Below are 27,598 nucleotides of genomic sequence, written 5' to 3' on the forward strand. Positions count from 1 at the left end.
CATTGAACCATAAAGTATTGAACCATAGAGTATTGAACCATAGAGTATTGAACCATAGGGCATTGAACCATAGAGTATTGAATCATAGAGTATTGAACCATAGAGTATTGAACCATAGAGTATTGAACTATAGAGTATTGAACCATAGAGTATTGAACCATAGAATATTGAACCATAGAGTATTGAACCATAGAGTATTGAACCATAGAGTATTGAACCATAGAGTATTGAATCATAGAGTATTGAACGATAGAGTATTGAACCATAGAGTATTGAACCATAGAGTATTGAACCATAGAATATTGAACCATAGAGTATTGAACGATAGAGTATTGAACCATAGAGTATTGAACCATAGAGTATTGAACCATAGAGTATTGAACCATAGAGTATTGAACCATAGAGTATTGAACCATAGAGTATTGAACCATAGAATATTGAACCATAGAGTATTGAACCATAGAGTATTGAACCATAGAGTATTGAACCATAGAATATTGAATCATAGAGTATTAAACTATAGAGTATTGAACCATAGAGTATTGAACCATAGAGTATTGAATCATAGAGTATTGAACCATAGAGTATTGAACAATAGAGTATTGAACCATAGAGTATTGAACCATAGAGTATTGAACCATAGAATATTGAACCATAGAGTATTGAACGATAGAGTATTGAACCATAGAGTATTGAACCATAGAGTATTGAACCATAGAGTATTGAACCATAGAGTATTGAACCATAGAGTATTGAACCATAGAGTATTGAACCATAGAATATTGAACCATAGAGTATTGAACCATAGAGTATTGAACCATAGAGTATTGAACCATAGAATATTGAATCATAGAGTATTAAACTATAGAGTATTGAACCATAGAGTATTGAACCATAGAGTATTGAATCATAGAGTATTGAACCATAGAGTATTGAACGATAGAGTATTGAACCATAGAGTATTGAACCATAGAGTATTGAACCATAGAGTATTGAATCATAGAGTATTGAACGATAGAGTATTGAACGATAGAGTATTGAACCATAAAGTATTGAACCATAGAGTATTGAACCATAGAGTATTGAACCATAGAGTATTGAACCATAGAGTATTGAACTATAGAGTATTGAACCATAGAGTATTAAACCATAGAGTATTGAACCATAGAGTATTGAACCATAGAGTATTGAACCATAGAGTATTGAACCATAGAATATTGAATCATAGAGTATTAAACTATAGAGTATTGAACCATAGAGTATTGAACCATAGAGTATTGAATCATAGAGTATTGAACCATAGAGTATTGAACGATAGAGTATTGAACCATAGAGTATTGAACCATAGAGTATTGAACCATAGAGTATTGAATCATAGAGTATTGAACGATAGAGTATTGAACGATAGAGTATTGAACCATAAAGTATTGAACCATAGAGTATTGAACCATAGAGTATTGAACCATAGAGTATTGAACCATAGAGTATTGAACCATAGAGTATTGAACCATAGAGTATTGAACCATAGAGTATTGAACCATAGAGTATTGAACCATAGAGTATTGAATCATAGAGTATTGAACGATAGAGTATTGAACGATAGAGTATTGAACCATAAAGTATTGAACCATAGAGTATTGAACCATAGAGTATTGAACCATAGAGTATTGAACCATAGAGTATTGAACCATAGAGTATTGAACCATAGAGTATTGAACCATAGAGTATTGAACCATAGAGTATTGAACCATAGAGTATTGAACCATAAAGTATTGAACCATAGAGTATTGAACCATAGAGTATTGAACCATAGAGTATTGAACGATAGAGTATTGAACGATAGAGTATTGAACCATAGAGTATTGAACCATAAAGTATTGAACCATAGAGTATTGAACCATAGAGTATTGAACCATAGAGTATTGAACCATAGAGTATTGAATGATAGAGTATTGAACGATAGAGTATTGAACCATAGAGTATTGAACCATAGAATATTGAACGATAGAGTATTGAACGATAGAGTATTGAACCATAGAGTATTGAACCATAAAGTATTGAACCATAGAGTATTGAACCATAGAGTATTGAACCATAGAGTATTGAACCATAGAGTATTGAATCATAGAGTATTGAATCATAGAGTATTGAACCATAGAGTATTGAACCATAGAGTATTGAACCATAAAGTATTGAACCATAGAGTATTGAACCATAGAGTATTGAACCATAGAGTATTGAACGATAGAGTATTGAACGATAGAGTATTGAACCATAGAGTATTGAACCATAAAGTATTGAACCATAGAGTATTGAACCATAGAGTATTGAACCATAGAGTATTAAACTATAGAGTATTGAACCATAGAGTATTGGACCATAGAGTATTGAATCATAGAGTATTGAACGATAGAGTATTGAACGATAGAGTATTGAACCATAGAGTATTGAACCATAGAGTATTGAACCATAGAGTATTGAACCATAGAGTATTGAACCATAGAGTATTGAACCATAGAATATTGAATCATAGAGTATTAAACTATAGAGTATTGAACCATAGAGTATTGAACCATAGAGTATTGAATCATAGAGTATTGAACCATAGAGTATTGAACGATAGAGTATTGAACCATAGAGTATTGAACCATAGAGTATTGAACCATAGAGTATTGAATCATAGAGTATTGAACGATAGAGTATTGAACGATAGAGTATTGAACCATAAAGTATTGAACCATAGAGTATTGAACCATAGAGTATTGAACCATAGAGTATTGAACCATAGAGTATTGAACGATAGAGTATTGAACGATAGAGTATTGAACCATAGAGTATTGAACCATAAAGTATTGAACCATAGAGTATTGAACCATAGAGTATTGAACCATAGAGTATTGAACCATAGAGTATTGAACCATAGAATATTGAATCATAGAGTATTAAACTATAGAGTATTGAACCATAGAGTATTGAACCATAGAGTATTGAATCATAGAGTATTGAACGATAGAGTATTGAACGATAGAGTATTGAACCATAGAGTATTGAACCATAGAGTATTGAACCATAGAGTATTGAATCATAGAGTATTGAACGATAGAGTATTGAACGATAGAGTATTGAACCATAAAGTATTGAACCATAGAGTATTGAACCATAGAGTATTGAACCATAGAGTATTGAACCATAGAGTATTGAACGATAGAATATTGAATCATAGAGTATTAAACTATAGAGTATTGAACCATAGAGTATTGAACCATAGAGTATTGAACCATAGAGTATTGAACGATAGAGTATTGAACCATAGAGTATTGAACCATAGAGTATTGAACCATAGAGTATTGAACCATAGAGTATTGAACCATAGAGTATTGAATCATAGAGTATTGAACGATAGAGTATTGAACGATAGAGTATTGAACCATAAAGTATTGAACCATAGAGTATTGAACCATAGAGTATTGAACCATAGAGTATTGAACCATAGAGTATTGAACCATAGAGTATTGAACCATAGAGTATTGAACCATAGAGTATTGAACCATAGAGTATTGAACGATAGAGTATTGAACCATAGAGTATTGAACCATAGAGTATTGAACCATAGAGTATTGAACCATAGAGTATTGAACCATAGAATATTGAATCATAGAGTATTAAACTATAGAGTATTGAACCATAGAGTATTGAACCATAGAGTATTGAATCATAGAGTATTGAACCATAGAGTATTGAACGATAGAGTATTGAACCATAGAGTATTGAACCATAGAGTATTGAACCATAGAGTATTGAATCATAGAGTATTGAACGATAGAGTATTGAACGATAGAGTATTGAACCATAAAGTATTGAACCATAGAGTATTGAACCATAGAGTATTGAACCATAGAGTATTGAACCATAGAGTATTGAACGATAGAGTATTGAACGATAGAGTATTGAACCATAGAGTATTGAACCATAAAGTATTGAACCATAGAGTATTGAACCATAGAGTATTGAACCATAGAGTATTGAACCATAGAGTATTGAACCATAGAATATTGAATCATAGAGTATTAAACTATAGAGTATTGAACCATAGAGTATTGAACCATAGAGTATTGAATCATAGAGTATTGAACGATAGAGTATTGAACGATAGAGTATTGAACCATAGAGTTTTGAACCATAGAGTATTGAACCATAGAGTATTGAATCATAGAGTATTGAACGATAGAGTATTGAACGATAGAGTATTGAACCATAAAGTATTGAACCATAGAGTATTGAACCATAGAGTATTGAACCATAGAGTATTGAACCATAGAGTATTGAACGATAGAATATTGAATCATAGAGTATTAAACTATAGAGTATTGAACCATAGAGTATTGAATCATAGAGTATTGAACGATAGAGTATTGAACCATAGAGTATTGAACCATAGAGTATTGAACCATAGGGCATTGAACCATAGAGTATTGAACCATAGAGTATTGAACCATAGAGTATTGAATCATAGAGTATTGAACGATAGAGTATTGAACCATAGAGTATTGAACCATAGAGTATTGAACCATAGAGTATTGAATCATAGAGTATTGAACGATAGAGTATTGAACCATAGAGTATTGAACCATAGAGTATTGAACCATAGAATATTGAACCATAGAGTATTGAACCATAGGGCATTGAACGATAGAGTATTGAACCATAGAGTATTGAACCATAGAGTATTGAATCATAGAGTATTGAACGATAGAGTATTGAACCATAGAGTATTGAACCATAGAGTATTGAACCATAGAATATTGAACCATAGAGTATTGAACCATAGGGCATTGAACCATAGAGTATTGAATCATAGAGTATTGAACTATAGAGTATTGAACCATAGAGTATTGAACCATAGAGTATTGAACCATAGAGTATTGAACCATAGAGTATTGAACCATAGAGTATTGAACCATAGAGTATTGAACCATAGAGTATTGAACCATAGAGTATTGAATCATAGAGTATTGAACGATAGAGTATTGAACCATAGAGTATTGAACCATAGAGTATTGAACCATAGAATATTGAACCATAGAGTATTGAACCATAGAGTATTGAACCATAGGGCATTGAACCATAGGGCATTGAACCATAGGGCATTGAACCATAGAGTATTGAACCATAGAGTATTGAATCATAGAGTATTGAATGATAGAGTATTGAACCATAGGGCATTGAACCATAGAGTATTGAACCATAGAGTATTGAACCATAGAGTATTGAATCATAGAGTATTGAACCATAGAGTATTGAACCATAGGGCATTGAACCATAGAGTATTGAACCATAGAGTATTGAACCATAGAGTATTGAATCATAGAGTATTGAACGATAGAGTATTGAACCATAGAGTATTGAACCATAGAGTATTGAACCATAGAATATTGAACCATAGAGTATTGAACCATAAAGTATTGAACCATAGAGTATTGAACCATAGAGTATTGAACTATAGAGTATTGAACCATAGAGTATTGAACCATAGAGTATTGAACCATAGAATATTGAACCATAGAGTATTGAACCATAAAGTATTGAACCATAGAGTATTGAACCATAGAGTATTGAACCATAGAGTATTGAACCATAGAGTATTGAACCATAGAGTATTGAACCATAGAGTATTGAACCATAGAGTATTGAATCATAGAGTATTGAACGATAGAGTATTGAACGATAGAGTATTGAACGATAGAGTATTGAACGATAGAGTATTAAACTATAGAGTATTGAACCATAGAGTATTGAACCATAGAGTATTGAACCATAGAGTATTGAACGATAGAGTATTGAATCATAGAGTATTGAACGATAGAGTATTGAACCATAGAGTATTGAACCATAGAGTATTGAACGATAGAGTATTAAACTATAGAGTATTGAACCATAGAGTATTGAACCATAGAGTATTGAACCATAGAGTATTGAACGATAGAGTATTGAATCATAGAGTATTGAACGATAGAGTATTGAACCATAGAGTATTGAACCATAGAGTATTGAACCATAGAATATTGAACCATAGAGTATTGAACCATAGAGTATTGAACCATAGGGCATTGAACCATAGAGTATTGAACCATAGAGTATTGAACCATAGAATATTGAACCATAGAGTATTGAACCATAGAGTATTGAACCATAGAGTATTGAACCATAGAGTATTGAACCATAGAGTATTGAACCATAGGGTATTGAACCATAGGGCATTGAACCATAGGGCATTGAACCATAGAGTATTGAACCATAGAGTATTGAATCATAGAGTATTGAACGATAGAGTATTGAACCATAGAGTATTGAACCATAGAGTATTGAACCATAGAGTATTGAACCATAGAGTATTGAATCATAGAGTATTGAATCATAGAGTATTGAACGATAGAGTATTGAACCATAGAGTATTGAACCATAGAGTATTGAACCATAGAGTATTGAACCATAGAGTATTGAACCATAGAACCATAGAGTATTGAACCATAGAGTATTGAACCATAGAGTATTGAACGATAGAGTATTGAACGATAGAGTATTGAACGATAGAGTATTGAACGATAGAGTATTGAACGATAGAGTATTGAACTATAGAGTATTGAACCATAGAATATTGAACCATAGAGTATTGAACCATAGAGTATTGAACCATAGAGTATTGAACCATAGAGTATTGAACCATAGAGTATTGAACCATAGGGCATTGAACCATAGGGCATTGAACCATAGAGTATTGAACCATAGAGTATTGAACCATAGAGTATTGAATCATAGAGTATTGAACGATAGAGTATTGAACGATAGAGTATTGAACGATAGAGTATTGAACGATAGAGTATTAAACTATAGAGTATTGAACCATAGAGTATTGAACCATAGAGTATTGAACCATAGAGTATTGAACGATAGAGTATTGAATCATAGAGTATTGAACGATAGAGTATTGAACCATAGAGTATTGAACCATAGAGTATTGAACGATAGAGTATTAAACTATAGAGTATTGAATCATAGAGTATTGAATCATAGAGTATTGAACGATAGAGTATTGAACTATAGAGTATTGAACCATAGAATATTGAACCATAGAGTATTGAACCATAGAGTATTGAACCATAGAGTATTGAACGATAGAGTATTGAACCATAGAGTATTGAACCATAGAGTATTGAATCATAGAGTATTGAACGATAGAGTATTGAACGATAGAGTATTGAACGATAGAGTATTGAACGATAGAGTATTAAACTATAGAGTATTGAACCATAGAGTATTGAACCATAGAGTATTGAACCATAGAGTATTGAACGATAGAGTATTGAATCATAGAGTATTGAACGATAGAGTATTGAACCATAGAGTATTGAACCATAGAGTATTGAACGATAGAGTATTAAACTATAGAGTATTGAATCATAGAGTATTGAATCATAGAGTATTGAACGATAGAGTATTGAACTATAGAGTATTGAACCATAGAATATTGAACCATAGAGTATTGAACCATAGAGTATTGAACCATAGAGTATTGAACCATAGAGTATTGAACCATAGAGTATTGAACCATAGGGCATTGAACCATAGGGCATTGAACCATAGAGTATTGAACCATAGAGTATTGAACCATAGAGTATTGAACCATAGAGTATTGAATCATAGAGTATTGAACCATAGGGCATTGAACCATAGAGTATTGAATCATAGAGTATTGAACGATAGAGTATTGAACCATAGAGTATTGAACCATAGAGTATTGAACCATAGAATATTGAACCATAGAGTATTGAACGATAGAGTATTGAACCATAGAGTATTGAACCATAGAGTATTGAACCATAGGGCATTGAACCATAGGGCATTGAACCATAGAGTATTGAACCATAGAGTATTGAATCATAGAGTATTGAACCATAGAGTATTGAACCATAGGGCATTGAACCATAGAGTATTGAATCATAGAGTATTGAACGATAGAGTATTGAACCATAGAGTATTGAACCATAGAGTATTGAACCATAGAATATTGAACCATAGAGTATTGAACGATAGAGTATTGAACGATAGAGTATTGAATCATAGAGTATTGAACCATAGGGCATTGAACCATAAAGTATTGAACCATAGAGTATTGAACCATAGAGTATTGAACCATAGGGCATTGAACCATAGAGTATTGAATCATAGAGTATTGAACCATAGAGTATTGAACCATAGAGTATTGAACTATAGAGTATTGAACCATAGAGTATTGAACCATAGAATATTGAACCATAGAGTATTGAACCATAGAGTATTGAACCATAGAGTATTGAACCATAGAGTATTGAATCATAGAGTATTGAACGATAGAGTATTGAACCATAGAGTATTGAACCATAGAGTATTGAACCATAGAATATTGAACCATAGAGTATTGAACGATAGAGTATTGAACCATAGAGTATTGAACCATAGAGTATTGAACCATAGAGTATTGAACCATAGAGTATTGAACCATAGAGTATTGAACCATAGAGTATTGAACCATAGAATATTGAACCATAGAGTATTGAACCATAGAGTATTGAACCATAGAGTATTGAACCATAGAATATTGAATCATAGAGTATTAAACTATAGAGTATTGAACCATAGAGTATTGAACCATAGAGTATTGAATCATAGAGTATTGAACCATAGAGTATTGAACAATAGAGTATTGAACCATAGAGTATTGAACCATAGAGTATTGAACCATAGAATATTGAACCATAGAGTATTGAACGATAGAGTATTGAACCATAGAGTATTGAACCATAGAGTATTGAACCATAGAGTATTGAACCATAGAGTATTGAACCATAGAGTATTGAACCATAGAGTATTGAACCATAGAATATTGAACCATAGAGTATTGAACCATAGAGTATTGAACCATAGAGTATTGAACCATAGAATATTGAATCATAGAGTATTAAACTATAGAGTATTGAACCATAGAGTATTGAACCATAGAGTATTGAATCATAGAGTATTGAACCATAGAGTATTGAACGATAGAGTATTGAACCATAGAGTATTGAACCATAGAGTATTGAACCATAGAGTATTGAATCATAGAGTATTGAACGATAGAGTATTGAACGATAGAGTATTGAACCATAAAGTATTGAACCATAGAGTATTGAACCATAGAGTATTGAACCATAGAGTATTGAACCATAGAGTATTGAACTATAGAGTATTGAACCATAGAGTATTAAACCATAGAGTATTGAACCATAGAGTATTGAACCATAGAGTATTGAACCATAGAGTATTGAACCATAGAATATTGAATCATAGAGTATTAAACTATAGAGTATTGAACCATAGAGTATTGAACCATAGAGTATTGAATCATAGAGTATTGAACCATAGAGTATTGAACGATAGAGTATTGAACCATAGAGTATTGAACCATAGAGTATTGAACCATAGAGTATTGAATCATAGAGTATTGAACGATAGAGTATTGAACGATAGAGTATTGAACCATAAAGTATTGAACCATAGAGTATTGAACCATAGAGTATTGAACCATAGAGTATTGAACCATAGAGTATTGAACCATAGAGTATTGAACGATAGAGTATTGAACCATAGAGTATTGAACCATAGAGTATTGAACCATAGAGTATTGAATCATAGAGTATTGAACGATAGAGTATTGAACGATAGAGTATTGAACCATAAAGTATTGAACCATAGAGTATTGAACCATAGAGTATTGAACCATAGAGTATTGAACCATAGAGTATTGAACCATAGAGTATTGAACCATAGAGTATTGAACCATAGAGTATTGAACCATAGAGTATTGAACCATAGAGTATTGAACCATAAAGTATTGAACCATAGAGTATTGAACCATAGAGTATTGAACCATAGAGTATTGAACGATAGAGTATTGAACCATAGAGTATTGAACCATAGAGTATTGAACCATAAAGTATTGAACCATAGAGTATTGAACCATAGAGTATTGAACCATAGAGTATTGAATGATAGAGTATTGAACGATAGAGTATTGAACCATAGAGTATTGAACCATAGAATATTGAACGATAGAGTATTGAACGATAGAGTATTGAACCATAGAGTATTGAACCATAAAGTATTGAACCATAGAGTATTGAACCATAGAGTATTGAACCATAGAGTATTGAACCATAGAGTATTGAATCATAGAGTATTGAATCATAGAGTATTGAACCATAGAGTATTGAACCATAGAGTATTGAACCATAAAGTATTGAACCATAGAGTATTGAACCATAGAGTATTGAACCATAGAGTATTGAACGATAGAGTATTGAACGATAGAGTATTGAACCATAGAGTATTGAACCATAAAGTATTGAACCATAGAGTATTGAACCATAGAGTATTGAACCATAGAGTATTAAACTATAGAGTATTGAACCATAGAGTATTGGACCATAGAGTATTGAATCATAGAGTATTGAACGATAGAGTATTGAACGATAGAGTATTGAACCATAGAGTATTGAACCATAGAGTATTGAACCATAGAGTATTGAACCATAGAGTATTGAACCATAGAGTATTGAACCATAGAATATTGAATCATAGAGTATTAAACTATAGAGTATTGAACCATAGAGTATTGAACCATAGAGTATTGAATCATAGAGTATTGAACCATAGAGTATTGAACGATAGAGTATTGAACCATAGAGTATTGAACCATAGAGTATTGAACCATAGAGTATTGAATCATAGAGTATTGAACGATAGAGTATTGAACGATAGAGTATTGAACCATAAAGTATTGAACCATAGAGTATTGAACCATAGAGTATTGAACCATAGAGTATTGAACCATAGAGTATTGAACGATAGAGTATTGAACGATAGAGTATTGAACCATAGAGTATTGAACCATAAAGTATTGAACCATAGAGTATTGAACCATAGAGTATTGAACCATAGAGTATTGAACCATAGAGTATTGAACCATAGAATATTGAATCATAGAGTATTAAACTATAGAGTATTGAACCATAGAGTATTGAACCATAGAGTATTGAATCATAGAGTATTGAACGATAGAGTATTGAACGATAGAGTATTGAACCATAGAGTATTGAACCATAGAGTATTGAACCATAGAGTATTGAATCATAGAGTATTGAACGATAGAGTATTGAACGATAGAGTATTGAACCATAAAGTATTGAACCATAGAGTATTGAACCATAGAGTATTGAACCATAGAGTATTGAACCATAGAGTATTGAACGATAGAATATTGAATCATAGAGTATTAAACTATAGAGTATTGAACCATAGAGTATTGAACCATAGAGTATTGAACCATAGAGTATTGAACGATAGAGTATTGAACCATAGAGTATTGAACCATAGAGTATTGAACCATAGAGTATTGAACCATAGAGTATTGAACCATAGAGTATTGAATCATAGAGTATTGAACGATAGAGTATTGAACGATAGAGTATTGAACCATAAAGTATTGAACCATAGAGTATTGAACCATAGAGTATTGAACCATAGAGTATTGAACCATAGAGTATTGAACCATAGAGTATTGAACCATAGAGTATTGAACCATAGAGTATTGAACCATAGAGTATTGAACGATAGAGTATTGAACCATAGAGTATTGAACCATAGAGTATTGAACCATAGAGTATTGAACCATAGAGTATTGAACCATAGAATATTGAATCATAGAGTATTAAACTATAGAGTATTGAACCATAGAGTATTGAACCATAGAGTATTGAATCATAGAGTATTGAACCATAGAGTATTGAACGATAGAGTATTGAACCATAGAGTATTGAACCATAGAGTATTGAACCATAGAGTATTGAATCATAGAGTATTGAACGATAGAGTATTGAACGATAGAGTATTGAACCATAAAGTATTGAACCATAGAGTATTGAACCATAGAGTATTGAACCATAGAGTATTGAACCATAGAGTATTGAACGATAGAGTATTGAACGATAGAGTATTGAACCATAGAGTATTGAACCATAAAGTATTGAACCATAGAGTATTGAACCATAGAGTATTGAACCATAGAGTATTGAACCATAGAGTATTGAACCATAGAATATTGAATCATAGAGTATTAAACTATAGAGTATTGAACCATAGAGTATTGAACCATAGAGTATTGAATCATAGAGTATTGAACGATAGAGTATTGAACGATAGAGTATTGAACCATAGAGTATTGAACCATAGAGTATTGAACCATAGAGTATTGAATCATAGAGTATTGAACGATAGAGTATTGAACGATAGAGTATTGAACCATAAAGTATTGAACCATAGAGTATTGAACCATAGAGTATTGAACCATAGAGTATTGAACCATAGAGTATTGAACGATAGAATATTGAATCATAGAGTATTAAACTATAGAGTATTGAACCATAGAGTATTGAATCATAGAGTATTGAACGATAGAGTATTGAACCATAGAGTATTGAACCATAGAGTATTGAACCATAGGGCATTGAACCATAGAGTATTGAACCATAGAGTATTGAACCATAGAGTATTGAATCATAGAGTATTGAACGATAGAGTATTGAACCATAGAGTATTGAACCATAGAGTATTGAACCATAGAGTATTGAATCATAGAGTATTGAACGATAGAGTATTGAACCATAGAGTATTGAACCATAGAGTATTGAACCATAGAATATTGAACCATAGAGTATTGAACCATAGGGCATTGAACCATAGAGTATTGAACCATAGAGTATTGAACCATAGAGTATTGAATCATAGAGTATTGAACGATAGAGTATTGAACCATAGAGTATTGAACCATAGAGTATTGAACCATAGAGTATTGAACCATAGAATATTGAACCATAGAGTATTGAACCATAGGGCATTGAACCATAGAGTATTGAATCATAGAGTATTGAACTATAGAGTATTGAACCATAGAGTATTGAACCATAGAGTATTGAACCATAGAGTATTGAACCATAGAGTATTGAACCATAGAGTATTGAACCATAGAGTATTGAACCATAGAGTATTGAACCATAGAGTATTGAATCATAGAGTATTGAACGATAGAGTATTGAACCATAGAGTATTGAACCATAGAGTATTGAACCATAGAATATTGAACCATAGAGTATTGAACCATAGAGTATTGAACCATAGGGCATTGAACCATAGGGCATTGAACCATAGGGCATTGAACCATAGAGTATTGAACCATAGAGTATTGAATCATAGAGTATTGAATGATAGAGTATTGAACCATAGGGCATTGAACCATAGAGTATTGAACCATAGAGTATTGAACCATAGAGTATTGAATCATAGAGTATTGAACCATAGAGTATTGAACCATAGGGCATTGAACCATAGAGTATTGAACCATAGAGTATTGAACCATAGAGTATTGAATCATAGAGTATTGAACGATAGAGTATTGAACCATAGAGTATTGAACCATAGAGTATTGAACCATAGAATATTGAACCATAGAGTATTGAACCATAAAGTATTGAACCATAGAGTATTGAACCATAGAGTATTGAACTATAGAGTATTGAACCATAGAGTATTGAACCATAGAGTATTGAACCATAGAATATTGAACCATAGAGTATTGAACCATAAAGTATTGAACCATAGAGTATTGAACCATAGAGTATTGAACCATAGAGTATTGAACCATAGAGTATTGAACCATAGAGTATTGAACCATAGAGTATTGAACCATAGAGTATTGAATCATAGAGTATTGAACGATAGAGTATTGAACGATAGAGTATTGAACGATAGAGTATTGAACGATAGAGTATTAAACTATAGAGTATTGAACCATAGAGTATTGAACCATAGAGTATTGAACCATAGAGTATTGAACGATAGAGTATTGAATCATAGAGTATTGAACGATAGAGTATTGAACCATAGAGTATTGAACCATAGAGTATTGAACGATAGAGTATTAAACTATAGAGTATTGAACCATAGAGTATTGAACCATAGAGTATTGAACCATAGAGTATTGAACGATAGAGTATTGAATCATAGAGTATTGAACGATAGAGTATTGAACCATAGAGTATTGAACCATAGAGTATTGAACCATAGAATATTGAACCATAGAGTATTGAACCATAGAGTATTGAACCATAGGGCATTGAACCATAGAGTATTGAACCATAGAGTATTGAACCATAGAATATTGAACCATAGAGTATTGAACCATAGAGTATTGAACCATAGAGTATTGAACCATAGAGTATTGAACCATAGAGTATTGAACCATAGGGTATTGAACCATAGGGCATTGAACCATAGGGCATTGAACCATAGAGTATTGAACCATAGAGTATTGAATCATAGAGTATTGAACGATAGAGTATTGAACCATAGAGTATTGAACCATAGAGTATTGAACCATAGAGTATTGAACCATAGAGTATTGAATCATAGAGTATTGAATCATAGAGTATTGAACGATAGAGTATTGAACCATAGAGTATTGAACCATAGAGTATTGAACCATAGAGTATTGAACCATAGAGTATTGAACCATAGAACCATAGAGTATTGAACCATAGAGTATTGAACCATAGAGTATTGAACGATAGAGTATTGAACGATAGAGTATTGAACGATAGAGTATTGAACGATAGAGTATTGAACGATAGAGTATTGAACGATAGAGTATTGAACGATAGAGTATTGAACGATAGAGTATTGAACGATAGAGTATTGAACCATAGGGCATTGAACCATAGAGTATTGAACCATAGAGTATTGAACGATAGAGTATTGAACGATAGAGTATTGAACGATAGAGTATTGAACGATAGAGTATTGAACGATAGAGTATTGAACGATAGAGTATTGAACGATAGAGTATTGAACGATAGAGTATTGAACGATAGAGTATTGAACCATAGAGTATTGAACCATAGAGTATTGAATCATAGAGTATTGAACGATAGAGTATTGAACCATAGAGTATTGAACCATAGAGTATTGAACGATAGAGTATTGAACGATAGAGTATTGAACGATAGAGTATTGAACGATAGAGTATTGAACGATAGAGTATTGAACGATAGAGTATTGAACCATAGAGTATTGAACCATAGAGTATTGAACCATAGAGTATTGAACCATAGAGTATTGAACCATAGAGTATTGAACCATAGAGTATTGAACCATAGAGTATTGAACCATAGAGTATTGAACGATAGAGTATTGAACCATAGATTACTGAACCATAGAGTATTGAACCATAGAGTATTGAACCATAGAGTATTGAACCATAGACCTCTGTTTAATAGACTTTATCTTAATAGACTATCTATTTAATAAGGCTTTATCTGTCACGCAGTGTTAGCGGAGTATGTGCATGTTGCTACACGAGTTGAGGACTTTACATTTGGCCGTTCTTAGCATTTTTAAAAAAAAGCATTTGACTGTTACACTGTTGTTCCTTCAGCATCTGATTGGTAGTTGTCTGCACATTGGACTAATATTTTTTGCAATGTGCTCGTTTTTACTCTATATCATTGAATGTTATGTTATATTTGATTAAATCATGTTTTTCTTTTAATTTCTGAGTCCTGCATGTTTGATTTACTCTATCTAAGGGCTCTCTGTCTCAGCATGATACACTCCCGCTTCCCTGTTCTATCCTCTATTTATATCTTGATACTCTTCAATCGCTTCACTCTCTGTATCAACGATAATTTTCAGATTTGTTGATATGATAGGAACTTCCAATCTCATTGAAATTATAAAAAAAACATTGAACCAAGTTGTGATCCTAAAGCTTTCAGTTTGCTAAACTGAGGAAGTTATATAAGTAGCTATAAATATCATTTATCAATAGGTAGACTAGAGTTCTCTATTAGCTTCACGTCTGAAATAGCAGATCAGTGGATTCAATTCATTTGCTTAAATTCTGTATCCAGATCTTTGACTGCTGTTATATATTATTTAAATAGGGTATCTCAAACAAAAATGTATTTTTGTAGTCAGACCGTAAAGTAATTAAACCAAAATATCGATGGTCAGACCTTGTAAACGTGCATATTAAAATCTTTTAATTAACTACATGTCCCTTGAGTTAGTTACTCTCTACTGTGGGTGCTTTTATGGCGTCTAAAAGTTGTAGAGCCTTTTTTATACACTCGAATAAAAACATTAATGAAGATTTACATATCTAGATTTCCATTTCTCAAAGTTTGTCGTCTGTTTGGATGTCTGCCTGTCCAGTTATAGCTATTAAAATTCTGGAATGAAAAGCTCACTGCTTGCTGGATTTGAACTCACAGTGATTGCAACCATAAGGTACTAACCATGCATTTACCCACTGAGCTATATAGTCTTTAGAATCCTGTTGGACCTATCATACCGTATTCACATGCTAAATGCGTACTTTCTATTATTAATTAATAGTGTGCCCTCCTCGGGTCAGGATAACCTGTTATAAGATTTTCTTAGTATTACTATATGGAACACGATGTTTTTTCATCCTCCCCATATAAAGACGGTTTTTTTCAACTTAAGAGTCTTTCGCCACGCGATATCAACAAAACATTCTCTCGAAATTAAATTTGGCAGCCAGCGCACTGATTACAATGAAATAACAAAAATGCTGATATGCTTTTGTCGAAATCCCTTCACAATGCCTGAAAGAGATATACGATACTCGCTATCTGTTCTAGTATCTGTTTGGGATGTATGGATGGCGACAAACGAATAGGTAGGTGTTCTTGTCAGTTGATTTGGTTTATTCACTTTATTCGTTTAATTGCGCCAATAGTTAGGAGATATCCTCCAAACACTGATAAGACTTGCCCCAGTTTAAAGAATAGAGAAAGCATATTATTATTATGCTTTATTAGTTATCTTGAGGTGTTGACTGTTCTAAAAAAAGAATCAAGGAGATTGACCAACCAGAAGCTGAGATATAGCCAGCCAAACACAGGTCTACCAAAAGACATAAGTGTTTTGGTAATCCTCATATTAGCATCAATATATGATGTATGAAATCGACTTGTGTGTCATTGGTCAATTAAGCCAACTAATGCGCTCTCCTATAGCAATCACGGCATTTTAATTGGTTTAATCCCTGGTAGTATAGAACAATCAAATTGGGCCTAACAATCATTGCTCTGAGAATTCCGAACCAGTCCCTCTGACATGTAGATTAGTTTTAGCATGAAATAATTACACCCATCTATTATTTCGCAATATTTCGCTATCTTGCTAGTTCAGCTCAGTTTTGTTGTTCTCTCGCTTAGCTTTCCTATTCAGACTCATGTTTAGCGCTGTTCAGATTTTTTTTTATCTATAGCTAAAAAATGGAATCAATTAAATCAATCATCAATCTCGGTTATCATTTAGAATTTTCTACAAATTATATTAGTTACATCATTTATTCTATACACAGTTATATTATTATTTTGTATAATATGCATTATGATTATTATATTAATCATAAAAAATAAATTTTTAATTTAATCATAAAAATTAATCATAGATAATTAATAAATAGAAGAATCAAATCAAAAGTTATCGTTTTCTTTTCTTACAGCAAGAGCAGCACAGTCAAGTTATTCTTTTTAAAATTATGGCTGTAGTGAACTTACAGTCTGTTAATAGTGACGATAATCATGCAAATCAACTGAATGCTGCAGTAGGTACACAGTAGAAAGATGATGAATGAACAAAAATTCACATTCCCATTTCTTATTCAAAACAAACTGCAAATCACGGATATCGTATAATATAGACTATACACGCCCCGTTCGTTGAGCAGAGGATCTTCGGAGCATATACATGAAGATCGAGTTAAAATTTGAGGCACAATAGTGAAAATCTGCTCTTCTGCTTTGAAAAATCCTGGCAAGGAGTTGTGGGCAAATGCCTTTACCACATAATGTTTGCTTGGTTTTCCTGGGAAACCAGAGCTAGTCTGTAAATTCTTTGCTATCGCGAGAAGCATTTCACATCTCGTAGCCTAAAACAATCAGTATACGTAATGGCGGTAAGGGTGCGCAACTCCGGCACATCTCCAATAAGTCGATTTCATACGTCACAATTCTCGGGATTTTTGAAGGGTTTTTCCTCTGATTCGTTATTAGGTAGACCTGTGTTTGGCTGGCTATATCTCAGCTTCTGGTGGGTCAATCTCCTTGATCCTTTTTTTAGAACATCAGTCAACACCTCAAGATAAATAATAAAGCATAATAATATTATGCTTTTTCTATTTTTTAAGTAATTGAGATCTATTAAACACTAGCTGTTGTGAATCTGGCCAGTAAAGATGGTATTTATAAGTTCGGATGTTCTTTATGATGAGAAGTTGAAAAACTGGCAGACTTTCAAGTAATCCTTTGAGGTGGCCTTGCAAACCAATTAATGACCAGTGTTGGGAGCTAGTGTCTATATAAGCTGAAGTCATAGATAATCTTAATGCTTGTAACTAAAAGCTAAGCTTGTTAGTTTAACGACACACAATGACACTGCTTGTAATAAATCTGAAACACTATCTCAGTTCAGCGTTATTCATTATATGTAAGTTATAGTAAAAACAAATTTGAAAACAAATATTTGGTATAATTTTAACCTATGACAAAGTTAAAGTTTAGTGAAATACATACGAAAATTTAGCTTTAACTAAAATAGCTTAACACATGCTCAAAACTAAGTTTTAGTATGCATTTTACTAAACTTCAACTTTGTTATGGGCTAAAATTTTGTCACTTATGTTTTTGTATTTGTTTTTATTATAACTTATAATGAATAATGCTGAACTGAGATAGCGAGCATTGTATATCTCTTCCAGGTGATGAGGGATTTCGGCAATTAGCATATCGAGATTTTCATCATAATCAGTATACCAACTGCCAAATTTGAATTTCGATAGAAATTTTTATTGATATGGCAGAAAACAAATTAGCCCTAGTATGGCAAAGATGAAAAAGCATCGTGTTTCATAAAGTCTTTGTGTCATTGTCTTCATGTTTCGTAAAATCTTATTACAGGAGCATTAAAACCCGTAGGCGCACTATATTAATTATTAATTTAGCATGTGCATTTATGAAAAGGGTATGCAGTATATATGGTAACAGTGATGAGAATGATAAGAATGGCGTAGCCTTGTGGTTAGGTGCACTTGTTGGAAAACTAGACGATGTAATCTGCGTGAGTTCAAACCCAGTTTGAAGTGCATTGATTTCATTCCTCAATTTTAATCACTATATCTGGACAGACGAATGAGAAACTTTGAGATTTATAAATATTGTATACATATATACTGTAGTTATATTTTGCCTGAAAGGAACTTGTAATATTATTACTTCTGCTCACCAGCTCAGTACCATGTATACCAGCTGTCAGTGCAGTTACTATAAGATGAATGGTGTTACAGGAAGCAAAGGCAACCAGCCAGAAACTGGGTCAGGGTGATGCCAACCAACTGGAGTTTGGTTTAGTTGATGCCTTATTATCCATGAGTCACAGTGCAGTAAGTCAACAGTATTTATAGTCAGTATTGTTATATATTGGTAAGTACAGTTGTAAGTACAGTTGTAAGTACAGTTGTAAGTACAGTTGTAAGTACAATGAGAGCAGTTTGTTAGTGGTAGTACAGTTTATCCATGGTTGCTGCTGTTTGTGGGTCAGTGAAAACCATTCAATCGATTTGATGTATTTACCCTGATAAGGGATATTTATGACAAATGAATGCAGTGGAACATGGATATCAGCCACATAAGTTAAGATATGAGTCAGTTAACAACTGAGAAAAGTTGATAAAATCTATTAAAATAATGATTAAATGGTTGTCAGTCTTGAACATTATTTTGGACAAGTTTGTAGATGCTCTTGCAACTTTCATAAATATTTATTTAGGTTTCATTGAATCAAGTAAGGTAAATTTATTTTACGCAAATTTAATAGAGTAAACCTTTCAAGGTATAGAAATAATATTATATATATTACTGTTGGTCTATGTCTGATACTGCCATAAATAATTCTGATGTGTTCTGAAACAAATAACTTGTCTGAATTGGCGGGAACATCACAAAACGTGTCAAATACCATGTAGATCTTTATCTCTGTTCTGTAAGTACTTATAAAAGCAATGATTGTATTGAATACAGTTTGTGTTGTCTGACAGCTCACGTATAGGAGTCTGTTTATACCTCAGTCATGGTTGGCTCAATTTTTCGCTATAGTTACTATCTGAGTTACTATAGTTAGTAGCTACCTGTGTGACTTCTATCTGCTCATACATACCACCACATTTAGCGTATTCAGTCTTACACAAGTGTTCAGTAGTTATCGACATGGCAACAGCTATGCAGGAAATAGAAAACACCACTGCATGCGTGAAAAAGTGCAGATGATGGTTAATCTTAAAGTGAATTTTAAGTTTTTTGTTTTCGTTTGCGTGCATAATTTCTACTTTTTCATATTTTAATAAATATAAAAGAAAATATATTTATATAAAATATATATACCGGAAAATACTTATATTCACAGTAATATATATTTACGTATTTTATATATTTATAATTATTTATACAATTTATGTGTATAAAAGATGTTTATATTTGCAAAATGTAAAAATATGCTTTAATATTTGTGAAATTTTTATTTTGCGTTAAATTGTATTTTTTGTTTCTAATAATAAACACTTGTGCTGGATTTACATTCTGCATCATATGTCCCTTAGTATACAGTTTGATTTCTGACAAACTGGTCGGGATTTGTCTAGGTTATCAGTCAAATAGGGAGTCTAGTTTATTTATTGTGAGAGCACAACTTCGCTGTGCCATTAATTCTCTTGATACTAGCAGGAAGTAGCTACCACTAGAGTATTAATTAAAAACTGATAGAATTTACATGTTTGTATGTATGTACATAAGTACACACACATACATACGCATGCATGTTTGTATGCATTAGCTAACTGTATGCTCTATGAACTGAAATGCATGTAAGTTTTATACAAGATACAGTTGCAATCACTGACTGAGCACCATTTTCCTCTCACAGGATAGTCGTGTGGCTGTCAAGTGCTGTGAAGGGCTGATATTGCTCACTAGCCTACCCGAGGAGGCCGCTGCCAAAGCTGTGATTAACAACACAAAATTTCTGCATGAGATCGCCACATGGCTCAACACGGCCTACACAAACCTACCCAGGAATATAGACCCAGCTCGTGTTGACGCTGTGGAAGCAAGATGGGGGTGAGTGAGAAACTATTACGTTTTTGTTTTAAGGCGTTTGGTCAGCATTTGTTAGCACAACTGGCTGATTGTATGAATAGTTCATGTGTTTACTATTAACCTGATTATCTCCTGGTAACCGTCAGCTAGAAAGTTGTCTTCTCTCATAAAACATTAGGAGTTGTCTTCCTAACGACATAAGGAATTGTCTTACCACAAAAACTAGAAGTTTTACCACTGACCATTTTGTAACCAGACAGTGACAACTGACCATAGGTGAGTTGCATTCCCTCACCTATATCAGATGCATTAGTTGCCATCTTTATTAATAAGCACATGACTGAGTCATCTTACATCATATTATTTACCCCATATTAGGGAGTTGTCTTATCATAAATTTAGTCAATAAGGCTTGTTTATTTTGTAAAATTTTACAATGCTGTGTGTGCAGAAATTTTTATGGTTTTGCACCCTTCCTTGAGCCACTGGATGAATTAGTTATTACTGTCACTGGGTACAATCGTCTGCAACACTGCTCAAGTTTTATCTCTTATATTTTATTCTCTATTAAGTTAAGCTGAGATATCACTTATTACTTACACTTTTATTTGCTGACCCTTAGTTTTAAAATTAGGAATAACTTGCAACTATCATTCTTTTCCTCTTTTGCTTCCTTCAAAAAATCTTGCGATGCCCATTAATCATGAATGTTTGCAACGTTGAGGTCTAGCCTGACATTTTATTTTTACCTTATCACCTGTTTTTTATTTACTCTCATCATTACATGGCATAATTTTTAGCCAAATTTAAAAATTGTTTACTTATTAGGCAGTGGTTTATGATAATCAGCTATTACTATGGTGCGAGGATGTCTGTGTGTCTCGTGAATTAGCCAACAGATCACAGGCTACTCTCTGTTACAGAATGGACCACATGAAAATAAGTGAGTCAGCGTTTCCTGGTCAGCGACACATAGTCAACTTCCTGTCACTGTTTGACTACTGCAATATTCTCATAAAGGAGGCTCACCCACTCATAGCACAGCATCTTGTGATCACCATTCGCCGCCAGTTCCTCGAGCCCGCACTCACGCCCGACCTTCTCAAGGAGTAGGTAGACTTAACTACAGGGTGATCATTCATTAGACTCCATGTCTATGCATTTATAATGACTTAAGTTTGTTCAAAATGTTTGCTCAAAACCTGTTTTTCTAGCATTTTGGAGGTTAATGTTTTGCAAAGATGCAAGCCCGCAAATAAAAATGTTTGATATGTGATTCCGATTTGCCTGCATCATATCCCATGATCCATTACCCTTGTTCAGAGCATTTTTTATGTCTCGTATATGATAGGCTAATTCGGTTATCACCCACTTTTTATATTTTATAACTTCCTGAAAATTACAAACCTGTCATTATAACAATTCATTTTTATAACTTCCTTAACAGTATCAGGTGTAATCAGTCATATGTGCATGCATATGCTTTAGTCAACTGAATCTAAACCTCATGGTAATTAAGTTATATGTTAAATTACTTATTAAATTATATGTTAAATTAGTAATTAAGTTACATGTTAAATTAGTAATCTATATATATATATATATTTCTCAAGTCATCTGTTTTCCTTCGGTATGTCCAGCTATAGCTATTATTAGAATCTTGGAATAAAGAATCCGTACCGAAGAAGATTTGATCTCGGACTCGCCCGTTCACCAGTCTAACATTGTAGCGATTGGGCTACAGAGATTGATAGACTACCTACGCCATATATGTTGCTATATGACGCAGTCATGGTATTTGCGTCATGGCGTACCGTCATTAGAAGCCCTAGCTATTATTAGTAAGCTTACTGAAATTTTCCATTGGCAATGTGCCAGGCTGATAGCAAGTGGCAGGCAACTCTCATTACTTCTCATTGTTTATAAACTGATTTTTAATCACAGAAGGGAAGCACAGCTAGTTAAGTTATACATGTATGTTAAAAAATAGCCAGCTTTTTGTAATCTTATTGTGATCATATGGCTACTCAGGCTGATAGTAACTACGCAGGACAATCATACAAGTCAATGTTTTAGTATTGTTTTATGTTTACTTGTTTATTGTTCAGTAAAACACACTGGTTTTATTTTGTTGTAAAGGCAGGCTTACTATCTTTGGTAACCTATTAAAATGCAAGAATTATGCTCATCAGTATAATAATTAGCCTCAAGGGTTAGAGCGATACAGAAGCTTTACAAATTGATACCAATGTGATGCGCATGGATATGCTGGTTAGACCAGTGTTTGCGCATATTCTTCTACAATTTTGTCAAGTATCTGCCAGTTTAGCCAACCTTTATGTTGTGTTGTGGAGTTGCACTACCTTGATTGGTTGGCACATTGCTCAGTGGTTAAATTCAATACTTACAGGGGGAAGTTTGTTGGTTCAATCTCTAGCCAGGTTATGCTTATTATCTAAAATTAGCTTTTCGCAGTTGATGCTTCTCATTTACCTCTTGCTACAGAATATTTCGCTCATTCTGACGAAATTAATTCATGCCCAAATTTTTTTTGCCTACTCACACTCTGTCTGTCTGCTGACTCTGTATTTTTCCTGTAAAAGCTAGAGTTTCTGTCATAAAACTTTAATTTAAATATTTTTGGTATCAAAAAATCCTGCAAAAGCATCCTATCATTTGGCAAACAAAAGCCATGTTTAATTCTTGCTTCAGTTTAGTGAAACTGACTGGAAAAGATAATGCTATCGTTTTCGCATTTTGACAAAAATGTATTTCCTAGCAGAAATACATTCAGGTCGCTGTTTACAATTTTTTTCTTCGTCTATCCTAAAATGAAAAAAAGTTTAAAAATCGCGATTTTATGCTGTGATGTCTTAGCATAGACCTATTAACTATACATTATAGTTACACATTATAGTTATAGTTACAGTATAGTTAATAGGTCTATGTGTCTGAGTAACAGAAAAACTAACTAGTTCATTTGCTTTGAAAAAGTGATAGCCCAATATCCTAAATTTATTGTTGCAAAATTAGGATGAATCTGTCAACTCTGTGGTCCGTGATCAATGCTTTTGTATAGGTACTAAGGCGAGCTGCTCTAAAATAGTAACTCTTTCTGTAGCAAGTTAATCAACACTTGTGAGGTTTGTTAAATATGATTGGGCTGTAGATCTAAAAATCCATGATAGTTGACCTCGGCGGTTGCCAGGCATCTCTCTTTATGCTCGTAATTGCTAGATTAGTAGTATCAAGCTTTCAATGTTCAAATGACCTTTAGCCTATGTTCCTTAACTTGTGATTTACTACAAGTTACTTATATGCAATATTTTGTGATGGCAGCTCTGAGGAACACTTCATGGCAGCTACAGCTTATCTCTGTAAAGCTCTCCAGTTTGTCGACACCGATCTGCTGAATGAGGGATTTAGTGACTATATCTTCGAGGTAGATATGGAACCTAGCCTCAGGACTCTTAGTCGCACGCTCATAGAGCGCTGTGATGACCCCTCTGAAACGGTATGTTGAACTCGTGGGATGTGGAGAAGGGTAAATTGTCAGGTCATGGGGCGAAGTGTCGGGACTTTTTTATTTAATAAATGTTTTGTTTAGCTTGATTTTTAGCTTGGTTTAGCTTGAATTTTTGTACGTTACTTTGGACAGAAGTGTCTTACCAACAGAGTCACAGCATCTCTTACCTACTGTAGTTCATGTATTTACTGGTTTCAATTTTATATTTCAAATATCAGTTTGAATCTTTTCTTCTGCTAATACAAATCGATTTGAAAATTTTATTTGCAAAATTCACAAAAGATTCTCAAAAATTATAGTCTGAGAAAGCACGCTGTTTGTTGGACAGGTAGGAAGTTTAAATCTTAAGCTCTTCGATCTGCTTCTGCAAAAGCCTGCTGAACTGACTGTCATGGAGCTATTTGCTAAATATCTTGTGCCCAGAGGCTATTATGACGAGTCAAGGTTACCAGAGGATAGTAAGAAAGAGACTACAGAACCTACAAAAGTCTCCACTCCTTCAACTCCAGTTTCTCCAGGTTCAGGTGAGTTGATAGTTACGGCATGGCTGTCTGTGGTCATCTCGAGTCTGATTGTGTTTAATCTTACAGTATGATCTCAGCAAAGTATGATGTCAGCAAAGTATGATGTCAGCAAAGTATGATGTCAGCAAAGTATGATCTCAGCAAAGTATGATGTCAGCAATTACATCATCAGCAGCCCGTTTGTACCACTTACGTCTTTTGAGTTTGAATGACTTTTTCAATAATTCTTATGCAAGTTTCGTCGATAAGATTTTAGGATTTAAAGGTAAAAAGTGGCTCAAATTTTTTTACCAGTGTTGACAAGGTTTGTTGTCTTTGGTCGTTATTGTGGTGTTTCGTAACCAGAAGAGTAGTCAGAAACCGGCTGACTACTAAAAGGTTACATTTAATCTCTTTTTCAAATCAACATTTTTAGAGATTTCTGCACGCTGTTAGCCTAGATTCAATGGTGCGTTTAAAAAAGGCTCTATGATTCTATTATGTATTACACTGAATATGGCAATTGGTCAATATAGCCGCAGAACCACAGTTAGACTGGATTTTCATTATGCGGTTTAAGTATTTGCTGCACAATTTAAAGTGATTTTCAACATACGGTGGCCGAAGTTTCTCAAAACATCTTATCTTTGTAAATAAGTACATATGTACACAGCGCTCCTTCATATGGTTTAGTTCTCAGCTAGTGAATATTATTAAGCAGTGCTTCATGACTTACTTTAGTTTTAAAATTCTGGCAGTCATGCGCTGCCCTAATCGGTGGTTAGTTGAATATTTGATTACGCAACTATTTCAACCGTATCCAATCTATAGTGATTTATGTTATTGAGAATTTGATTTGAAAAATAAATGAATGATTTTGGATTTGGACTTCGTAATTGAATAGGAGTATTAAGAGACATGGTCTCATTGAGTCTGGTACTATTTGGTGTCAAAGTTTGGCACCAAAGTCGAGGTACCATTTCTTAATGCTATCAACCGGATTCATTCAGAAATTTATGAGTGATTTGTGGTCTTACCGCATTTTATTTCTATTCTTTTTTGTCATAGTTTTGAATAATTAATCTCTTGTTTTTAGTTTCCAAAGTTTTATATTCTGGTCCTTACCGTGTTTCTAATAAATAAATATAAAAAAGCATTTATTGTGAAAAAGTTCATTTCTGTTACTTAAAATATGTTCAGCCATTTCTGTATAAGGTTTGAACATGGCTGCTTGTAGTCTGGCAAGTAATGAAGAGTAAGTGCTTTAATAACCCGCTTAAAAACTCTTGAATGAACCCAGTTCAAAGCATTAAGAAGTGGAGCCTAAACATTGACAAACAAACCAAATAGCATCATTCCGGTTCTCATGTATTTTTGTTACTGAATAGTTTTTAGAATATAAAACAAACTTTCAGTTAGCCTATTATTGTAAAATTACTTTTGCCAGTAACTGAGACAACAGTTATAAAATGTTGATGCCTGTTAACAGTATTACCATATCATTATTTAGTGATTTCAGGATTTGAATTATTGAATCTGAATCATTAATATTAACAAGACTAGGAGTAGTAGTTGTAGTGGTGAGAAAAGGGAGGTCATACTTCCTTCAAAATTAAACATGATAATTCAAGAACATGCGCAAACAACTCTAAAAAAATCTTGCAGAGTCAATTAGTAGCTATTATGAGGAAGAAAGTGATAGTGATGCCAAGAAAAGAAAATAACCTGAAATTAAGGAAAGCGGAGAAGCAGGCTGTGATAGTAAAAAATGGAATACTAATTAGGCTATAAATAAACAGGAAAATATAAAAAAGTTGTCAAGTTAACATTTGTGAAGTTTAAGTAAAACTAGCCTCATATTCCTCTCACTGTTTTTACATATGCCCCCTCTGTCTTTCGTATCACGAAGGCTACAGGTCTATGCGTCTGCCTCTTGCTTGAATCCTTTATGTAAAAAGAAAATGTATTACATAAAGCTATATGAAAAGAGCTTTTTGTAATGTGTTTGTTTAAATGTCATATACATGCATATAATTGCGCTCAGGCCTGTATTCCCTGGTTGCAAGTTGGGGCGGCTAAGCAAGTTGGGGTGGCTAATGTTAGGCGATGAGTTATGAGCATCTGGGGGTTTGGAGGGGTCGTGTCAGCCCCTCTCAACAGTTTCTTTTATGTAGGGCCTCAACCGGGCATCTCATGTAAAGTTTTAAAAAATTTTATCGGAAAGTATAAACATTTTTTCTATTATTTGAGATTTGTTTGTT

At 33.2% G+C, this 27,598-nt stretch overlaps 1 protein-coding gene across 2 annotated transcripts in view; it reads left to right on the forward strand.

The window, feature by feature from the left end:
* Positions 1–27,598, forward strand: part of LOC137393022 (FHF complex subunit HOOK interacting protein 2A-like) — a 48,730-nt gene that overhangs the window by 15,400 nt on the left and 5,732 nt on the right. For both annotated transcript variants that reach the window (XM_068079403.1, XM_068079404.1), the window contains 5 exons: positions 19,505–19,600; positions 21,136–21,329; positions 22,232–22,417; positions 24,648–24,822; positions 25,163–25,358. In XM_068079403.1, the coding sequence (XP_067935504.1) occupies positions 19,505–19,600; positions 21,136–21,329; positions 22,232–22,417; positions 24,648–24,822; positions 25,163–25,358 (847 nt within the window). The remainder of the gene's footprint in view (positions 1–19,504; positions 19,601–21,135; positions 21,330–22,231; positions 22,418–24,647; positions 24,823–25,162; positions 25,359–27,598) is intronic.

This window comes from Watersipora subatra, chromosome 4 (assembly GCF_963576615.1).
Source record: "Watersipora subatra chromosome 4, tzWatSuba1.1, whole genome shotgun sequence".
Taxonomy (NCBI): Eukaryota; Metazoa; Bryozoa; class Gymnolaemata; order Cheilostomatida; family Watersiporidae; genus Watersipora; species Watersipora subatra.